At 37.4% G+C, this 20,532-nt stretch overlaps 1 protein-coding gene and 1 non-coding gene across 5 annotated transcripts in view; one reads left to right on the forward strand and one right to left on the reverse strand.

The window, feature by feature from the left end:
* The first annotated feature begins 1,869 nt into the window (after positions 1 to 1,869).
* Positions 1,870 to 1,976, forward strand: LOC121822184 (U6 spliceosomal RNA). The gene has a single exon (XR_006063198.1). It is a non-coding gene; the product is annotated as a U6 spliceosomal RNA (small nuclear RNA).
* A 7,445-nt stretch (positions 1,977 to 9,421) lies between these two features.
* LOC143268334 (uncharacterized) overlaps positions 9,422 to 20,532 on the reverse strand; it is a 42,178-nt gene continuing 31,067 nt past the window's right edge. For all 4 annotated transcript variants that reach the window (XM_076550433.1, XM_076550435.1, XM_076550432.1 and 1 more), the window contains one exon: positions 9,422 to 9,651. In XM_076550433.1, the coding sequence (XP_076406548.1) occupies positions 9,483 to 9,651 (169 nt within the window). In that variant the 3' untranslated portion in view covers positions 9,422 to 9,482. The remainder of the gene's footprint in view (positions 9,652 to 20,532) is intronic.

Consider the following 20,532-nt stretch of genomic DNA (forward strand, 5'->3'; position numbering starts at 1 on the left):
GATCTCTTTATCAGACCTCTCCCCTCAAAGGTCACAGATTCATATAAAAGATGTTGTGGAAAGATTGAAGGATCCAGAGGTAGTGGATGATTCCAAGGGAAAAGCAGCTTTCAGACACAAGAGGACTGATGTACGTAAGAACTCACAGAGCCCGTGGCAGCATGAATAAGATCTGCACAAGCCAGACAAAATCCCAGCATGGAGAACAGGAAGTAAACACAAAACCCCTGCCCCTACAATTGGTACCTCCTGGGAAAGGGGAAATCAGTTTCCTCCAATGACATGACACTGGGTATATCAACCACACTCTTGGGCATGCCCCATGCACAGAGGAAGTTGACCAAGACAAAATGAACTCTGTGTTTTTTGTGTGCTTTTGTTTTGTTTTGGTAGGTTTTGTCTTATTAGTTTTTTGTTTATTTATTCTTACTTTTATTTTTATTTAATCAAATTTATTTTATTTTTATTTTTAGAGAAGGAAAAAGAACAGAGCAGAGAGAATCTGGGGACTTGAGGTGGAGAAAGTATAACCAAAATATATTGTATGAAAGCTTTTTCTAAATAAAAAAGACAAATAAAAGATCTGAGCATGATGTAACCCTTGTTTGCCTCTCCAGCTTATCTTTTGTATCTGCTAATGAGTGAGGAGACGCTGTGTCTGTATACCACCAATGCAACTGATCCATGGTACCTGCTCTAATTGCAACAGTCTTGACTTCTTCCTCAAACCAATTCTAGGTCCTAACTGCTCTCTGCTGTGTTTTACCAAGTGAGCGCCTCCACTGGAACAACCCACAGGCACACATACACCACCTGTTACTACACTTCTTGCCATCACAGTGCTGGGAGCTCTGTAGGTTGGTTTTGACTAAATCTCCACTGTTGGATTTACCAGTAAAGACCTGGGAGCCAGATGCTGGAGTGAAAACCTGCTAGCTCAGAGAGGCAGGGGAAGCACCTGGCTGACCTTCCTTCTCTACCAATGTCCCAGAAAAATAAAGACCTTTCTCCTATCCATCTCAAACAAAACTCCTCAGAATCAATGTCCCTCGCTTCTACTTCCTGTGCATCTCCCTATCCATCCTCCTGACTCCCTCTTACTCTCTTTGGGTTTTTTCCTGCTAACTAGTTACTGGCTCTTGACTTATGGTTGACTTCTGTTTACAATATTCAAGCAGAAAGCTCTTGGATTCAAGGTGTGTGCTAGGGCTGAGTCACACCACAACTAGAAACAGGTTTTCTAGTAAATAATACAATCTCAGGGTTCAGTGTCACCAGATACCCTGCAACAAATGTATGCTGTCACGTGTAGCTCTCTGTGGGCTGTGAGGATGCAGGCTCAGATCTTCACACTTGTAGAGCAAACACTTTACCCACTGCGCTACCTCCCAGGTGCCCCCACTTTGCCCCAACTGCATTTTATGTCAAATCCCCGAATTCTTGTGTTCAATTCCACCTGCCAATAATGTTTAGCCACTGTCCTTTTTTTTCCCCCGAGACAAGATCTCAAGATCTTTCCTTGAGGCAAGTTCCAAGCTGCTTTAGAATTAGTTATGTACTGAAGATGACCTTGAATTTCTGATCTTTTGGCCTCCACTTCTCAAGTTCTGAGAACATAGGTTTGTGCCACCATGTCAAATGTATTCAGTGTTGTGGACTGAGCCCAGGGCTTTGTAGGCAAGCACTCTACTAAACAAACTACATTCCTAGGCCTTCATCTTCCTAACAGTCTACTGGATCTGGTTTTCTAGTATGTAAATGAGAATTTTGCATATATTCATACTGTCTGGGGTGTTTTAAAAAACACATTTTGATGCCCTTGGTATCAAGGTAATGATGCCCATATTTCATTAGAAGCATTTCTTTCTTGTGCTCACGTTGGTAGCACATACGCTAAAACTGGAACCATACAGAGAAGATTAGCATGGCCGCTGTGCAAGGATGACCCAAAAATTCACGAAGAAGCATTTCTTTCTTTTCTGTCTTACGTTTGAGGATTGAAGGGAATTATTTAAATGTACAATTTATTGGCAAAGCTGTTGTTCTGTGTATTAGCCTTCTGACATGATAATGCACTGCCTGGGACAGTCATCTTATAAAAAGACAAACTGGCTCTCAGTGTTGAAGTTTCAGTAAATGGTTGGGCAGACACATTGAGTCGCCCATAATGGGGATGAGTGGGAGTGGAAGGGAATATGTGTAAGGGCAGGTCCAGAAGCAGAGAGGGAAAGTCGGCCTCCCCCGCCATACTCTCTATTCCCAAAGACACCACACAAAATACAACCTGCTCCTAATAGAGTCTCTCTGGTGTCAAAACTCTGAAACCTGAAACTCTGGCAGGGCCAGTCAACATCATGTCTTCAGCTGCCATGTTTTCTTTAGAACAGGATTTAGATCAATTATCTTTGCTCATTAAAGATGTTTACAGATGTACATTTCTTCATAACTTTGATTGTTTATGTTTCTATGAATTTGTCTTCTTCCTGCATGCTATCTGTATTTTCAACTTACACATTTGACAATTGGCTAATATATATATATAGGAAAAAAAAACAATCAGTCAAACAGTTCAAAAGCAAAACCCTAAATAACATGACTTAAAAATAAGCAAAAAATATGAATAGAGGAAAGAGCATAAGAACATCTATCAGTATATTAAAATTTCCAACATCCCTAATCAGAGATTGGGAATCAAAACCACACTGAAATGACTGCCTTATTCTAGTTAAAACGACCACTATCAAAAGACAGAAGTAACAAACACTGGCAAGGATGTAAAGAGGGAAACCCTTACAAACCCTTACAAAGAGGGTAAATGGAAATTAGGATGCCCATATGGAAAAATAGTATAAAAAGTCCTCAAGAAATAAAAAAAATGTAACTATGGTGTGATATATTAATTTCACCACTGAGTATATTTCCAAAGGAAATATGTGAGCAGTATGGTAAAAATATTTGCATTGTATTGTTTACAGTAACAATAATTACAAATAACTAAGATTCAAATCAAACTTAGTGTCCATCATGAGATGAATGAATAAATACAATGACGTTTACATATACACTATGATTATCATTCATCTATAAAAATAGAACCCAGAATCTGCAATAACATGCATAAACTTGGAAGTCACTATGTTAAATGAAATAAGCAGGCACAGAGAGACAAACACTATACTCAAGTAATCTAAAAAAGCAGTCTCATATAAATCAAATGAACAGAGGCTACCAGAGAACATGAAGCTATGGAGGAGAAATGGATGAGAAACATGAAAAGTTCAAAATTACAAATAACAAGAAAGGGTAAGTGCTGGCATTGGGCCGCACATAATTGCTACAATTAACAGTGAAACATGATATATAACAAAGTAGCTAGAAGAAATAGCTTTAAATGTCCCAGCACAAGGAGCTGTGTTTGAAGAGATGGGGATGTTAACTACATTGATTCAGCCATTACACAATATATATTTATATGACAACACAAAATTGTACCTCACAAATACATATAATTATATACTACTTAGAAGTAATAAAAGCAAGGTGGAGTGGCACATGCCTGCAGTCTAGGTACTCCAGTGACAGAGGCAGGAGGATCGCTCAGCCTCAGGAGTTAGACACCAATGTAGGCAGCACAGGGATATCACAGCTCAAAGAGAAAGTGAAACTAGATTATGATTCAATTGTATGCTGCCTAACGGAACCCAGCCTAAAATAAAATGATACAGGCTTGTTGAGAACAAAAAGATACATAAAGGTGTTATGTCAACACAAGCAAAAACATGGCAGGCATGGTTACATTAGGATGAGAACTTCAGAGCAAACAAAATCTAAAATACAGTGACATTACATGTGGTGGTTTAAAAGAAAATGGCCCCCAAAGGGAGTGGCGCTGTTAGGATGTGTGGCCTTGTTGGAGTGGGTGTGGCCTTGTTGGAGTGGGTGTGGCCTTGTTGGAGTGGGTGTGGCCTTGTTGGAGTGGGTGTGGCCTTGTTGGAGGAAGGCTGACTGCGGAGGGCCTTTGAGGTCTCACGTATGCCCAAGCCACGCCCAGTGAGACAGTTCACTCCCTGCTGCCTTTGGATCAGGATGTAGAATTCTCCAGCACCATGTCTGCCAGCACACTGCCACACTCCCAGCTACCATGCTCCCCACCATGATGATAATAGACTAAACCTCTCAAGCTGTAAACCGCCACCTCAATTAAATGTTTTCCTTTATAACAGTGCTGTGGTCATGGTGTTTTGTCCCAGCAATAGAAGCCCTAACTAAGATGTTACATTATGATTTAAAAAGCCAACCCACAGAGATCACACAACAATGTGCAAGGCCTTTGTAGCATCAGGGCTTCAATATATTTAAGGCAAAAACTTTCATAGCTGAAAGGAAAAGACAACACAATCACAGTCAAAGACTTCAAAACTCTCAACCATTGAAAGAACTAGACAAAAAGCCCCCCACAGCTATGTAGTATCTGAACAACATAATGAATGAACAGAATCTAATCAACCCAGTCATGCTAATGATGGGAATTTGTTTTGAGAAATGCTTTGCTCTGCAATTTTGTAGCTTTGTGAATGAACATCACAGGTTAAGAAGCCTACTATGTCACTAGATGATGAAATCTTGCAGGAACCAGCACTGAGTGTGTGGTTTGTTGTTGACTAAAAGACTTTATTGGGCACATTCTTTCCTGTATAGAATATATACTCTATCCATGTGGTCACAGAATCCCTGTCAAAACAGATCCTATCTTGGGCTGTAAAAAAATTCTCCAAAATGTAAAAAAAATTAAATTGATATACAATGTTTTATTCAGATATAATATAACCAAACTAGGAAAAAGAAAAATAATGTGAAAAGTCTCAAACAAAAAATAAATTATTCAAATGCATTAAACCAAATAAGAGTATAATGCATTAAAATAGGTAGGCATTGCTAGGCCATTGCTGACACAGTAGTCCCTATAGTTAAATGTGTCCACTTGAGAAGAGGTAAATATACCTTCAGGAAGTCCAATAATGGGTCTCACACTAAAATCTTTGCTCCCCTCTGAAAATGCTGGATTTTTTTTTTAAAGTTCAAGGCAAAAAGATATAACAAAGACAAAAATAGAAATTAAATTGATAAAAAAAACTATATAGAATAATGAAAAAGTAAGAGTTGGTTGCTTCAAAAGATCAATGAAATGAACAAATCTAGCAAAATTGATAAGGAAAACCAGTAAGTAGAGAAATCGTAAGTCCCCTGTGGAATACAGGTGTCACTGCAAGTCCTGCAGACATCGAGTATGTCTGCATCCTGATGTGCACAACACTATAGTTCAATCAATATGAGATACGTGATTTGAACAGTCCTGTAATTAAGAAAACCAAAATCATTCCAAACAAAATATAGATAGCTTTGTGTAATTCTACCAAAGAATTGAAGAAGATTAACAAGAATTCTACACCACTATTCCCCAGAAAAGGAGAGGATAGGACTGAAACAAAGACAGTACAAAAGAAAGACAGACAACCACACACACACACACACACACACACACACACACACACACACACACACACCCCACCACCACCACCACCACCACCAACAACAACAACAACAACAACAACAAACAAACAAACAAAAACCAGGAAAAAGAAAGGGAGGGAGGGACGGAGGAGCCAATCTTGGGCCAATGCCCTTCTGCATCTGTTTGACCCCGGTTCCAACACAGCACCACAGGGAGGTGTGTTCACCACTGAGGGGATTGGGTAAAAGACACAAGGCATTTCTCTGCATTCTTTACAGTTGGGTGTGCATCCAAATTGTTTCGAAATAAAAAGCTTCACTTTTCAAAAGTATAAAACAAAGACAAAAGCAAAATTATTTTTTCCTGGAAATTTTGTAGTACATAATACAAAATAGGCATTTTATTGTTTGTTTTATATTCTGTGTGTTTGGATGTAGAAATTAATAAAAATAATTTGAGGGTGTAATGTGACATGCCTATAATCCAGTACTCAGACAGTTGAGTCAGGAGAACTGAAATTTCCAGGCCAGCAAATTCAAGATTCTGTCTCAAAATTCGAACAAAAGAAAAAAAAATCAAAAGGCTGCAGTCCCCAAATTAGAGAACTGGAGGGGTGACTGAGTGGGTAGAGTGCCTGACACACAAACACTGAGGGCCTGTGTGGAGCTGCCAGCATCCAAGCAAAAGCCAGGAGCAGTGGAGAGTGCTCGTCAGTGCTGGGTGGGCTGAGGCAGGAGAGTGCCTGGGAGCAGAGGGGTGTGCTCCTCCCCTCAGTGCTGGGGTGGAGTGAGTGGGGTGGGCGCTGATACAGGAGGGATACTGAGATCTGGGCAGTCAGTCTAGCCAAATTGGGGAGCTCCAGGTTCAGGGTAAGACCCTCTCTCCAGATTAGGCCAGCCAAAATCCTAGGAGAGGATGGGGAGGGGCTCATGCAGCCCCACCCCTCTCTGAGGACCCTTTGGCTGCTAGTAAGAGACTGTCATTTTATTCAGGGATGCAGACCCTGTGAGGCTTACCTTACCCCAGTGCATGCACATCCCGCAGCACTATATGGACTCAGCAGGTTTAAAAACAGAGACACAGAGAGAGGAGCAGGAGAGCACACACACACACACACACACACATACACACACACACACACACACACACACACACACACACACACACACACACACACACACACACATACGATGGGAAAGCAAGGGGGTGGGGTAAAACTGGAAGGGAAGGAATGGGGATGCACTTGATCAAAAAACATTATATACATGTCTGAATATTAAGTCCATCATTTACATTACATTGTAAGTGAAATGGAGAGCAGGATCATGGGAGAGTGACAGAAGATACCCAGTGCTGATATCTGGCTTCCAGAGACACATGCGCACAAGTGCACACCTCTGCAACACACACAAGCACATGCACACAAATACGCACACATATAACACGATTTTAAAAAAAAACAGTAATGCTGAAGAACTATAAGATTGCTGATTAACTTTAGCAAAAACATTATGGAACTGTTTTCATTTTAAAATCGAATAATATTTTAAAATTTTCACAATATTTCATGCATATAAGATGTTTTCTATCCATCTGATATTTCATATAGCTTGCATGTAAGAACATTTTACCTCCAAAGAAGTATCTCATAATGGACTTGTATTAAATTTCCTCCAGCAGTGCTTCATGACATCGTTGATCCTAGTTAATCCTAGAAGCATTCTCATCAGTGTCAAGGAAACTACAGGGCAGTAAGCATCTGTTGGAGATGGACATCTTGGACCCTCCACCAGAATGATTAGCTAGTCAGTTTTAGGCTTTTACTTTGGGTTTTTGTTTGTTTGTTTTTGCTTTTTGAAGAAAAAAATCAAGCACACATAAACTTTATGCAGCAGGAGTATCTTCAATTGACTTGGTATATTTGAGTCACAGGGTTTTTTTCTTATTTCACACATAAGAAAAGGAATATAGGTGCAGTTAGCATTAATGCCTGATGGAAGACAACCGTTTCACAAGACAAATTTCAATAATAACTAATATTTCTAAGTGAAGGTATAAGTAAAATAGTGGGGCACAGTAAAACAGCATTACATTGCTCTAAAGAAAGCTGGTTTTGAGGCCAAAGGATAGCAGTGTCATGGGGTACCTCCACAAAGGAGTGCCATCAGAGTAAAGGAAAGAGCCTCTGCAGGTCATTCCACGTATTTGCGCTAAGGGTCTCTGTGCTGCAGCTACGCACTCCTGAGCTGAGAGACCAAGCGCTGGAGGTCTTACTGTGCCATGTACTTTATTTTTAGACAGTGTTGTCTAAAAAATGTAATAATCGTGCTAGGATGCACAGAATGGCTAAAACCAGGACACTGCCCATTCTGCACCATGCTGATCCTAGATGGAAAGGCAGACACAATGCAAAGTTGTTAAGAAAACAAGTCTATCGGTGAAATGCCTTGGTTAGAGCCAAGCCTCACTACTTCCTAGATAGAAGGTGTTGGTCAATTTACTTCATGCCTCCAGGCTTGAAATTCCTCAACTATAAAATGAGGCCAAGAATATAACGATGTAATTAACATGTTTTATGAAATAAATCTCACATATTAAAAAATTCAAGTATTAATAATTTCAGCTAATATAATTGATCTTTAAAGTTGTATATAAACTGGATAATTACATAATCTTTTAAATGTATTCTCTGACAAGGTGAAATGATAAGAATTAAAGCATAATTAAATTACAAGGAGGTCATAATAAATTCAAAAAATTGCATGGTGTACTGCCTGAGTGAAGCCACTGTTAGAAGGAAATGTTATACACTTTGGTTAAAAAATACTTAATGAGACTCATTTCTTATTCAGCTCCTTGATGGAAATTTTCAAGAATAAAATTCTAGTTACTATATTTAAACTTATTTTATATTCATGAACAAATTAATAAAAATTAAAAAGCACATTAAAAATTGTTTGTCCAAGAACACTAATTTACAAACACATTTATAAGAATTTCACATGCATGAATTCTTCATAATAGTCAAGTAACTTATCTTTATAAATCAATTTGTATAAATAAACTACATTATAAAACACTTTAAGGTTAAATACTATTTCCTCAAATTCTAAAACACTTGGGCCTGGGAAGAAGAAATTAACTAAGCAATGCTATAATTGTGGTAACAGCTGCACAGCCAATATTTAATCACTATACTGTGAGACGGTCAGCAGGGGAAGGCAGGATTAACATATTGCTTTAAAACATTCCAGTATGTTCTGCATCTGTTTACTGACAATAAAAGACACAGCTGTTCCAAACGATGCACACTAACAGGTGTAATGTCCCGGTCTGGCACTTTACGCACAAGTTACCCCTCATTTCCTTTTGGAATACTCTAAAATTATCCTGTAAGCCACATTACCAATACCATAAAGGGTTTCCATATTAATTTTAATTATTCTAGTCATTAAGTAAGAGATGCTTCTTTCCTTGTGAATTCAACAGCTTTTAAAACAAACAATACAGATCCTGAACTAATTATAATTACCCCAGATGTTTTCCATAAAAAATGGTATCTTTAGCAAATGTTACATATCATATTCACTGCAGAAAGTATCAAAATTATGAAGGAAGAACTGTGTCAACTTCACCATGTTTAAACTAAAAATATGTATAAAGTTTGAGCTTGTAATTTATTTTGAAATAATACTTCAGTTAATCTCCAGCCATACATATTTAAACCGAGGATATCATGAGGAAATTTAATATTTAATAATAAGTTATCAACAATCACTCACCTTAAGCACGACAAATAATCACATATTGTGGGCATCATACATGTAATTTATATAAGTGTTTTAAAAACACTGCTACACATAATGTATTAATCATGTTAAAATGTTCTGAGCAAAAAAAGCAACTCCATTCTGTTCTAGTAGATAGTAAGTATGATGACTATTTTTATTTATAAATTATAGCACTGACATTATAAGTACAAACCAATATCCATGAAAAGATTAAAGAACTGATGACAAACCAAAGACAAAATATTTAATTTGGGTCTTCTATTAACTTTTGACATAGAAAACCTGGAGAGAAGATGCAGGAATGAGTCACAGGAGTCGGAAACGTTCCAGCCGCCTTCTCTTCTTTTCCTACAGTGAAGACATTAGTCATGTTAGTTTTGAAAAAAGTGTGACATGGACATTCATAGGATCCATGTGAATTATGTCCATGTTGACTACATATGTGAGCAAAACATGCAATCTTTTAAAAAGTTTTATTTAATCAAAATTATACAAAGTATTCTGATTCCAACAGCAGGTGATGTACAAATGATATTTTTAAAGTCAGGACTTCATGTTGCCCAGGCTGGCCTTGAACTCACTATTTAGCCACGAATGACCTTGAACTTCTGATCCTCCTACCTCTTCCTCCCCAGTTCTGAAATGACAGGCTGCTGTGGTGCTGAGGACTGAGCCCAGGGCTCATGCCTGTGGAAGCAGTTTCCCTGGAGCCACAGCCCATCTTAAATCGAGATAAAATGTAGTGTTGATGCAGTCGTGTGGGTTCCTCTGGAAGCCAATCGTGATCAATGCAAACTCTTATTTTGCTGTTTAAGGTTATTTGTTTGCTTGTTTGTTTAGAAGGGGGAGTGGGTACTGGGGATTGATCACAGGGCCTAGTGTACACCAGGCTTGCACACTCTACCACTGAGTGTCAACACTAGCTCCTGATGCTTAAGTTTTGAAAAGTAACATGAACAGTTTTTAACATGGAAAAATCAGGAACAGTAGTATTGACTTTGTTTTGAGACAGTTTTGTCATGCAGGCTAGATGGCCTGGCATTCACTATGCAGCCCTTGATGGCTTTCCTCCTGCCTTATCCACAAGTACTGAGATTACAGTTGTGTACTATGATGCATGGCATCTGGAAATGATCAGCTGCCTGAAATGCCATTGACAATGATGCATAACATTATCATGTGACCTGAGAAATACACCTGGATGATGTGCATTTTCTGATGAATAAATTAAACTTAATATTATATAATAACATAAAATTCCATGATACAAAATTCAAGAATTATACATACTTCAGAAACTCCTTGAAATTCAGAAATTTAATTTTGATAGGTCATAGTTACCCAAAATACCTTAATTTTATAATTTTTTATAACCATATGTTAGAATGTTTATCAATAAAAATGTTTATGCTCATCCCTTGGGACTTATATCCTAAGCCCTGCCTGCCACCCACTGTTTCCCAGAGACTCTTGAGCCACAAACATGGTACAGTAAGAACCTGCCCCTCCCTCTCCTCTCAGCCCGAATCTTCCAGACTCTCATCCCAATCTCTGCCTGCCACCTGCTGCCATCTTAAGACTTTGCAGCAGTCCCATGCAGCTAGTTAGGAATCCTTACTCTATCCCTCTTTGCTCTCTCCATCAGTATTTTCATCCAACTCAAGGACTGGATGTTCCTAGGACTCATCTAACCATCATCCAGTCCTCTGAGCCAAAAAGTCATATCAAAGACACATGCCATACTCCAATTTCAGAAGCCCAAGTCTCATAATATATACACACATAATACAAAACAAAATCTAAAACCAACTAAGACAGTATGTTGTTCCCCCAAATCAACAGTTCCATAGTAATTGTCTCTATGAAAACAACAAGATAAAGAATTCAAAAGAACAAGTATAACCTAGTTGAAAGAACAACAAACTTAAAGAAGAAATGAATAAACTCCTGATTGAAGCCCAATAAAACACAAACACCTGCATAAAATAAGGAGGACAATCCATGATATGTGTACTAGTTAGTTTTAAGTCAATTGACACAAACTAGAGTCATCAGAGAGCAGGAAATCTCAATAAAGAAAATGTCTCTATAAGATCTGGCTGTAAGGCATTTTCTTAATTAGTGTTTATTTGGGGAGGACTCAGCTCATTTTGGGTGGTGCCATCTCTGGGCTGGTGGTCCTGGGTTCTATAAGAAAGCAAGCTGAGCAAGTTATGGGGAGCAAACCAGTGAGCAGCACCCCTCCATGGCCTCTGCATCATTTCCTGTTGCTGGGTTCCTGCCCTGCATGAGTTCCTGCCATCACTGCTTTTGATGATGAACTGTTATATGGAACTGTGAGTGAAAAAAACTATTTCCTCCCCAAGTTGTTTTGGTCATGGTGTTTTGTCACACCAATAGAAATTTTAACTAAGACAATATGAAAAAATAATTCAATAAAGAGATAGAAATGCCGAAGAAAACAGCAATAAAGGCGAAGGAGAGGAATTCAGCAAGCCTAGGAAAAAGCTCAGTGGTAAGGCTCACTAACAGAAAGAATCATAGAGAAGACAGAGTAATGGGCCTTGACAACAAGATAGAGGAATTTAATCAGTCAAAGAAAATGATAATTTAAAAACATATGAGTGGAATATTAAGGATGTTTGGGAAATCATAGAGAGTCCAAATTTATGAACTGTGGGCATAGAAGAATTCCAGGCCAAAGTCACAGAATATTTTCAATAAAATTATAGAAGAAAATTTCCTGTATCTATGAAAAGAGATGCTCATTCATATAAACAAGGTACACAGAACATCAAACAGAATATCATATTATATCATAACTAAAACTCATAGAATACAGAAGAAAATAAAGAGTGCTGACCTAGATTCCTTTACCCAGAAAATCTATGATTCATAACTGAATGAGAAAGGAAAACCTTCCACAATCAAAATATGCTAAAGGAACATAAGCCCAACCAAGCCGTCTTATAGGAAATTCTGGAAGGACTATTTGAACTGAAGGATGACCATATCCAAGATGTCACAAGGAAAAATACATGATGCTAGGATATGTGTTTTTGCAAAGAAGGACTGAGAAAACAAACATTAAAAATCAACAAATCAGCAATACACATATTTCAATAAGATTTCTGAATATCACTGGCAAATCAAAAGAGAAACACATACATGTACAAACACACACACACACACACACACACACACCACCACCACCACCACCACCACCAACAACAACAACAACAACTACAAAATAACAGGAATTAACAAACACCTCTCAATGATATCTCTCAACATTAGTGGTCTAAATTTCCCTATAAAAAAGGCACAGACTAACAGATAGATTAAAAAAACAGGGTCCATCTTTCTGTTGTATTCAAGAAACACACTATAACATTAAGAATAGACATCACCTCTGGGTAGAAAGATGGAAAAAGATATTCTAAACAAATGGATCTAAGAAGCAAGCTGGTGTAGTCATTTTAATAGCTCACAAAATAGACTTCAAACCAAAACTAATCAAAGGGGATAGTGAAGAACACTATAACTCATCAAAGGAAAATCCACCAAGAGGACATTTGAATTCTTAACATCTATTCCCCAAACATGAGGGCACCCAAAGTTCATTAAAAAAAAAAAAACTACTAAAGCTTAAATCATATATTGATTTTCACATACTGATAGTGGGGGACTTCAATATCCCACTGTCATCAATGGACAGGTCATCCAGACACATACTAAACAGAAATGGTGAAGACAAATCATATTATAAAGCAAATAGACCTAACATACAGTTGACCCAACATAAAAGAATATACCTTCCCCTCAGCATGTCATAGAATTTTGTCCAAAATGGACTACTTACTCAGACTCAAAGAAAGTCTCAACAGATTCAAGAAATTTGAAATAGACTCCCGCATCCTATCAGACCAGACCACCACAGATTAAAGCTGTGATATCAACAACAGGAATCGTACAAACTCATGGAAACTGAACAATACATCACTGAATGAAAAATTGGTCAAGAGAAAAACTAAGAAAGAAATGAAAGACTTTCTAGAGCTGAATGAAAATGAATACAAAATCTACCCAAACTTTTGGGACACAATGAAGTAGGTTCTTAGAAGCAAGTTCATAGCACTAAGTGTCTACATTTTTTTTAAAAAAGGAGAAATCTTATACTAGTAACTTAACAGCACACCTGAAAGCTATAGAGCAAAAATAAATACACAAAAAGATAGACAAAAAAAATAAACTAAGAGCTAAAATTATATATAAACATTTATATATAATTATATATAAACATTTATATAATTATATATAAACATTTATATATATATATATATATGTCGTAACAACAAACAGTACAAAAACTCAAGGAAACAGAGTTGATTCTTTGATAAAAATCAACTAAGATTGACAAACCCTTATCTAGGTAGATAAGGCTTATAGATTTATAGTCACCTATGATTGTCATCTCTATAGTTATGTTAGTTAGGTTCTCCAGACTTACAGATGTGTATGTCAGATAGATAGGTAATCTTTAAACACTTCCTAGACCTGGAGAATATAGCATTTAAATATTTTGATAACTTGGAAGTCTGTTGACGTGAGACGCAATTGCTCCTGGCAGCACCAATCTGATCCCGAGAGAATGTTGGGCTTCTGAGACATTTCCATTTGAAGTTGTTTTCACCTTGGCACCAAATGGCCTACTGGGCAAAGAACTGCCCTTGCCTCAACCTCAGACAGTAAAATGGTCTGACAGATACTCTAGGCCTGTAACCAATTTGAATGCACCAGCAATGTTGAGAAACTTTAGATGACTGTCCAGGCTGCCAGCTGTCTCTGTCTACTCTTGCAAGACTCCTGAAAGTTGCTTGCATCCATCTTCCATTTCTCAGGTACCATTATATTCCTTCTCAGGTCTTTGGAGACTAGCAGTTATAGTTACAATCCTCTTGTATCTTAGCTAGAACACAGTAAGTATTAGATTCAGGTTCTTTAGGATAGGACACCTTTTGGAATGATCTCTGTAACGTGCCATTTACCTATGGTCCAGACTTCTCCGGACTTTAGTATTTTAGTCTGTGTCTCTTGTTTGATGTTGTTCGTGTTGGCTGTAGTTCCATCTTGTCTAGGTCATTATCCCTTATTCCTCCTGGACAATATTGGATAATCATTCCTATTGTATATAGTTTTGTATTAGGTTAGAACTTTCTTATTTAGACAAAAGGGGGAGATGCAGTGGGAAGCTGTTCCAGCTTTGACCTGGAAGTTCTACCCCTAGTGAGACTTCTGGTAACTGCCACACCTGCCTATGACCTGCCCCTGGGGCGGGGCCAAGACGGGAGCCCTCACTCCACATGTCAGGGAACCAATGTGATAATTCTGCCAACTTCTAAGTATATCTATCCCAGTTACACATTCTAGGACTGGGAAAATAACCACAGGCTGAGTGCAGGGACCCTCTGGACCTACTGTGAGTCAGACTTCAGTCAAAACTCCATTCATTACCTGACCTCCATAAGCTCCTGCTTTAGCTGAAGGGCCACAATGTTTCTTGGAGTCTCCTGGAATCAGCATGAATTCAGAACCAGCATCCAACAGACCCCAGAAAGTCTGATTGTTTCCTTTCCCCCAGTGTACAGTTACCCTTGTACAAGGCCCTCTGGGGAAGAACTGGAGAAAGACCAACAGGAAAATTCTTAGGTATTTTATCAAAGTCTTTCCTCAGGGGAATCTGCCCCCACTTCATTCAAGGGGTTCTCAGTCTGCATACTGGCTCAAGTCTGGAAATTGATTCACTGGCTGAGATTGCCTTTTGACACAATCCAATGCAGCCTTCCTTTCATTTGTTTGAGAATTTTTCTGCTTATACATATGAAACAAAAATTCAGTAGGCTTCTTATCTATTTCATGCCTGGAAACACCATGTCTGATTAGTCAGTACCAAAAGTCCATACGAGTCATGCCACTATAAAATTCACTTAGCCTGTGCTGACCATTATGGGTTATGCCATTATGAACATTGCTTTATCTACGCTGACCATTACAATAACTATGATCATCTTGTCTTTGGTGGTTCATTGCTACCACCTGGCTCCAGCTACCTTAGGACACAATTTAACCCACTGCATTTAATCCATCCAACTGAGCAGCAGCATCTCCAAGCTCAAGGTCTGGCACAAGGAAAAGGGCAACAATAAAACTCTTCAGATGTGCTGGTGCTCCTCTCACCATTTGCATCCTATAGGATTAGTGGAGGGCAGGTCTTCTAGGCCTTCCCATTGTGGAGGATCAGGTTTTACACGGCATACCCACTCTAACATTGCAATTTCCCTGAACCGCAAAATCCCTTCATTATCACTAAGCCAAGGGCTAGCAGGCATCTCTATTCTTTTCAGGAGGCCATTTTTGACAAATTCTTCAGCCAACCATTCACACAAACTTTTGGCATCCTTTTTTAAAGCAGTGTGAGCTTCCACATTAAACCTAGAATCTCCTGTCCGAGGTTCCACATCAATAAACAACCTGATCCAGTTTTACATTCCTTCCACCATTGTCCCACACGCTTAAAATCCATCCCCACACGTTTTACCCAGACTTCCGCTTGAATGAATTAGCAAACTCATTAAGCTCTTTAGTAGTGTAGTGCACCTCCTCATGAACTACGCCTTCTACCTCTCCACTAGGAACCTGCTTAGCCTTAAGTCTGGTTATAGATCTAGAGGCAACTAACTGTTAGTGGGCCCCAAGGGCTATCAGTATTGTTTTGCCTGACATTTCCTTCAGAGAAATTCACTGATGGTTTGTTTAGTGGACAATGAAGGGTTAATTTCCTCAGTCAAATGTGGAATAGGCAATATTTCAAGAACAGTGATCAATAACTATTGTGGAGAGCAATTAAGAAAAACAATTGAAGAAAAACATGCAAGCCACACACATGAAAGCACATCATCACACACACACGAACACATGCACACATACACTGACATATATACATATAAACACATGCACACATAAAGACACAAAGAATTTTGCAATATTATGAAACTTATACAAAAAACCCACAAAAATAACAGTATTTATTTGTGATATGAGGCCACAACCATTATCTTTAAGTACTGTTACATGGTTTTCAACAACACACTTCCTATTCCCAAAGGTGTCCTTTAGGGAAGAAGATGCTCAAACTATATGATTTTATGCAACTTTAGTTCTTAATGTTTGTTTTAAAGTAATTTACAATGCCCTTTCACCTCTATGCATGTATAAATTTAGTCAATTTATTATAAAAATTAATTTAACTATTTTATAATATAATTTAATTTAGTTGTAAATTTTAATAATTACAAAGGTAAAATATTTGACTCATCAATTTCAAACAATAAGTTACTGAATTAACAAGATTTATATTATGAAGTTACATTAAAATATGTAAGAATATAGAACATTTTAGAGACAGAAAGCTAATCTAATCATAAACCAAGCAAATAAAGATTTTATTATATTTAACCTTCCCTACACAAATCACTTTTATAACTTAAAACAGTCTAGATTTTTCTAGTGTAAACTTACTACTATGAAATCAATAGCTATCTATCAAAGGAGTGTAGTCATAGAAAAATATAGCAATACTCATTAATAAAAATACCAATTCAATTTTTTGCACATTAAGTACTATGGCTTACCATATCAGCATTTTCTTTGCCTAAAACACAAAAATTCACAAATCTTAAAACAAAAAAAATCAAAATCTATAGCTACAATAACTTTTTAAATGTATGTACAACATAAAATTATGTAAATTAGTTATCAAAAACATAAAACTTGGAAAGAAGTAAGAGTATACTTAGTTGTGCAAATACAGCTCAGTTATGGACTGTCACCATGGACAACCAGTAGCAATGGGAAGCTGTGGAGTTTGGGGCTGACCCAAATCGATGAGACACAATGAAGGAGGTTCTAGGAGGTAATTTCACAGCACTAGATGCTTACATAAAAAATGGAGAGATATATTTGTAACTTAATGATACACCTAAAAGGTCTAGCACAAAAAAAAAAGGAGAAATAATGCCCAAAGCAGGTAGATGGCAAAAAATAATCAAACTCAGGGTTGAAATAAAAAAAAAATAGAAACAACACAAATATACAGAGAATCAATGAAATGAGGAGCTGATTTCTTAAGAAAATAAACAAGACTGACAAACCCTTAGCCAAATTAACTAAAGGTGGAAAGAGAAGATCCAAATGAACAAAATTAGAGACCAAAAGGGGACATTACAGCAGACACCGAGGAAATCCCAAGAATCCTAAGGACATACTTTAAAAACCTGTACTCCACCAAATTGGAAAATCTAACAGAAATGGATAATTTTCCTCATATATACCACTGACTAAAGTTAAACCATGATAAGATAAACAATATAAACAGATTTATAACCACTGGTGAAATGAAGCAGTAATTAAAAGTCTCCCACCAAAAGTATTCAAGGCCAGATGGTTTTAGCATAAAATTCTACCAGACTTTCAAAGAATAGTTAACTCCAATACTCCTCACATTATTCCACAAAATAGAAACAGAAGGAATGTTCCTTGATTCTCTTTATGAGTATATACTTACCCCAATACCTAAATCACAAAAAGATCCAAAAAAGAAAGAGGATTGCAGACCAATTTCCTATATGAATATTGATGCAAAAAATTACCAATAAAATACTTGCAAACTGAATCCAGGGACACATCAAAAAGATCATCTACCATGATCAAGGGGACTTCATCCCAGAGATACAGGGATGGTTCAACATACCTAAACTGATAAGTATAATTCATCATATAAACAAACTGAAAGACAAAAACCACATAGTAATGCATAAAAGCCCTTGGACAAAAATCAAATACTCCTTTCATACAAAAAGTTCTGGACAGAATAGGGATGTAAGGACACATCTCAACATAATAAGGGTGATTTATAGCAAGCCCACAGCCAACATAAACTTAAATAGAGAGAAACTCAATGCATTTCCACTAAAATCAGGAACAAGACAAAGCTGTCCACTCTTTCCTTATTTATTCAAATAGTACTTGAAGTCTTAGCTAGAGCAATAGGACAACTATAGGAGAGGAAGAGGATACAAATTGGAAAGAAAAAAGGAAAAGTATCTTTATTTGTAGATGATATGGCTTTATATAAAAGACCCTAAGAACATCACCAGGAAACCTCTACAGTTGATCTATAGTTCCATCAAAGTATCAGAACACAAAATCAGCACACAATATCAGCAGCCCTCCTGCATACCAATGACTAACACACTACAAAAGTAAACAACACCTTTTACAACAGCCTCAAACGTTATCTTGGGTTAACTCTGGCTGAGCAATTGAAATACTTGTGTGATAAAAAAAAAAAAGGTTGAGCCGGGCGGTGGTGGCGCATGCCTTTAATCCCAGTACTCGGGAGGCAGAGCCAGGCGGATCTCTGTGAGTTCGAGGCCAGCCTGGGCTACCAAGTGAGCTCCAGGAAAGGTACAAAGCTACACAGAGGAAAAAAAAGGTAATACACTAAAAAAGAAATTGAAGAAGATAACAGAAAATGAAAAGCTCTCTAATGTTCATTAATTGGTAGAATTAATACAGTAAAAATGGCCATCCTACCAAAAGCAATCTACATATTCAATGCAATTCCCTACAAAATTCCAACACATTCTTCACAGACTTGAAAGGATAATTCTCAACTTCATATGGAAAAACAGAAGAACCAGGATAGCTAAAACAACACTGAATAATAAAGGAATTGCTGGCAGTATCACCATCTCCAACCTCAAATTATACTACAGAGCTATAGTAATAGAAACAGAATGGGGTTAGAATAAAAATAGACACATTGATCAAGGAATAAAACTGAAGAACCAGATATAAGTCCACACACCTGTGGAGATTATATATTTTTTCTTTTTTTTTTTTTTTTTTTTTTTTTTTTTTACAAAGGAGCCAGAACTAAATGAACGGTGCTAGTCAATCTGATGGCTGCATGTGAAAGAATGCAAATAGATCCATATTTATCACTGCACAAAACTCAATTTCAAATTGATCAAGGACAGATACACTGAATCTAATAGAAGAGAAAGGGGGAAATAATCCTCAACTCTTTGGCACAGGAAAAGATTTTCTCAACTGAACATTGATAGCACAGGCACTAAGAACAACAATTAATAAATGGAACCTCAAGAAACTGAAAAGCTTCTGTACAGCAAAGGACACTATCCTTTGGACATAGTAGCAGCCACAGAATGGGAAAAGGCTTTTACTAATTATACATCTGATAGGAATAATATCTAAAATACATAAGGAACACAAAGTGCTGGGCATCAAGAAAACAAATAATCCAATTAAAAATGGGGTACAGATCTAAATAGAGAATTATTAAAAAAGGAAACAGAAGTGGCTGAGAAGCATTTTAAGTCAACATCAGGGAAATGTGAATTAAAACTACTTTGAGTTTTTAATCTTATCCCAGTCAGAATGACCAAGATCAATTAAAAAAAATAGCACAGGCTTGTTAGGATGGGGGGGGGCACTAACCCATTGCTGGTGGGAGTACAAACTTGTACAGTCACATTGGAAATCAGTGTGGTGGTCCCTCAGGGAATTGGGAATACTTCTTTCTGAAGATCCAGCTATACCACTCTTGGGCATATACCCAAAGGACTTTACATCCTGTTACAGTGATATTTGCTTAATTGTGTTCATTTATACTCTAATCATAATAGCCACAATTGGAAACAGACTAGATATCCATCAACAGATGAATGGATAAAGAGTATGTGGTACATTTACACAATGGAATATGACTCAACTGTTTAAAATGAAATCATGGAATTTACAGGTAAATGGATGGAATTGGGAAAAATCATTCTGAGTAAGGTAATCCAGACTCCAAAAGACAAAAATGGTATGTATCCACTTATATTTGGATTCTAGCTGTTAAGTCTTCAATAAGCAGGTTTCAATGCACACAACCAAAGAGGTTAGGTATAGGGAAGAGACTACGGGGAGGACTGATCATCCTAGGAAGGAGAAATAGAATAGACAGGAATGGATGGAGCAGGACTAGAGCAGGAGACTCAAGCAGGAAGGGGAAAAGAGAAGGTTGGGGGAGGAAATATGGCAAAGGACAACTAAAACTAAATGTCATTGAGGATTTAGATACAGTAAAATACATAATATAGT

This window comes from Peromyscus maniculatus, chromosome 13 (assembly GCF_049852395.1).
Source record: "Peromyscus maniculatus bairdii isolate BWxNUB_F1_BW_parent chromosome 13, HU_Pman_BW_mat_3.1, whole genome shotgun sequence".
Lineage (NCBI taxonomy): Eukaryota > Metazoa > Chordata > Mammalia > Rodentia > Cricetidae > Peromyscus > Peromyscus maniculatus.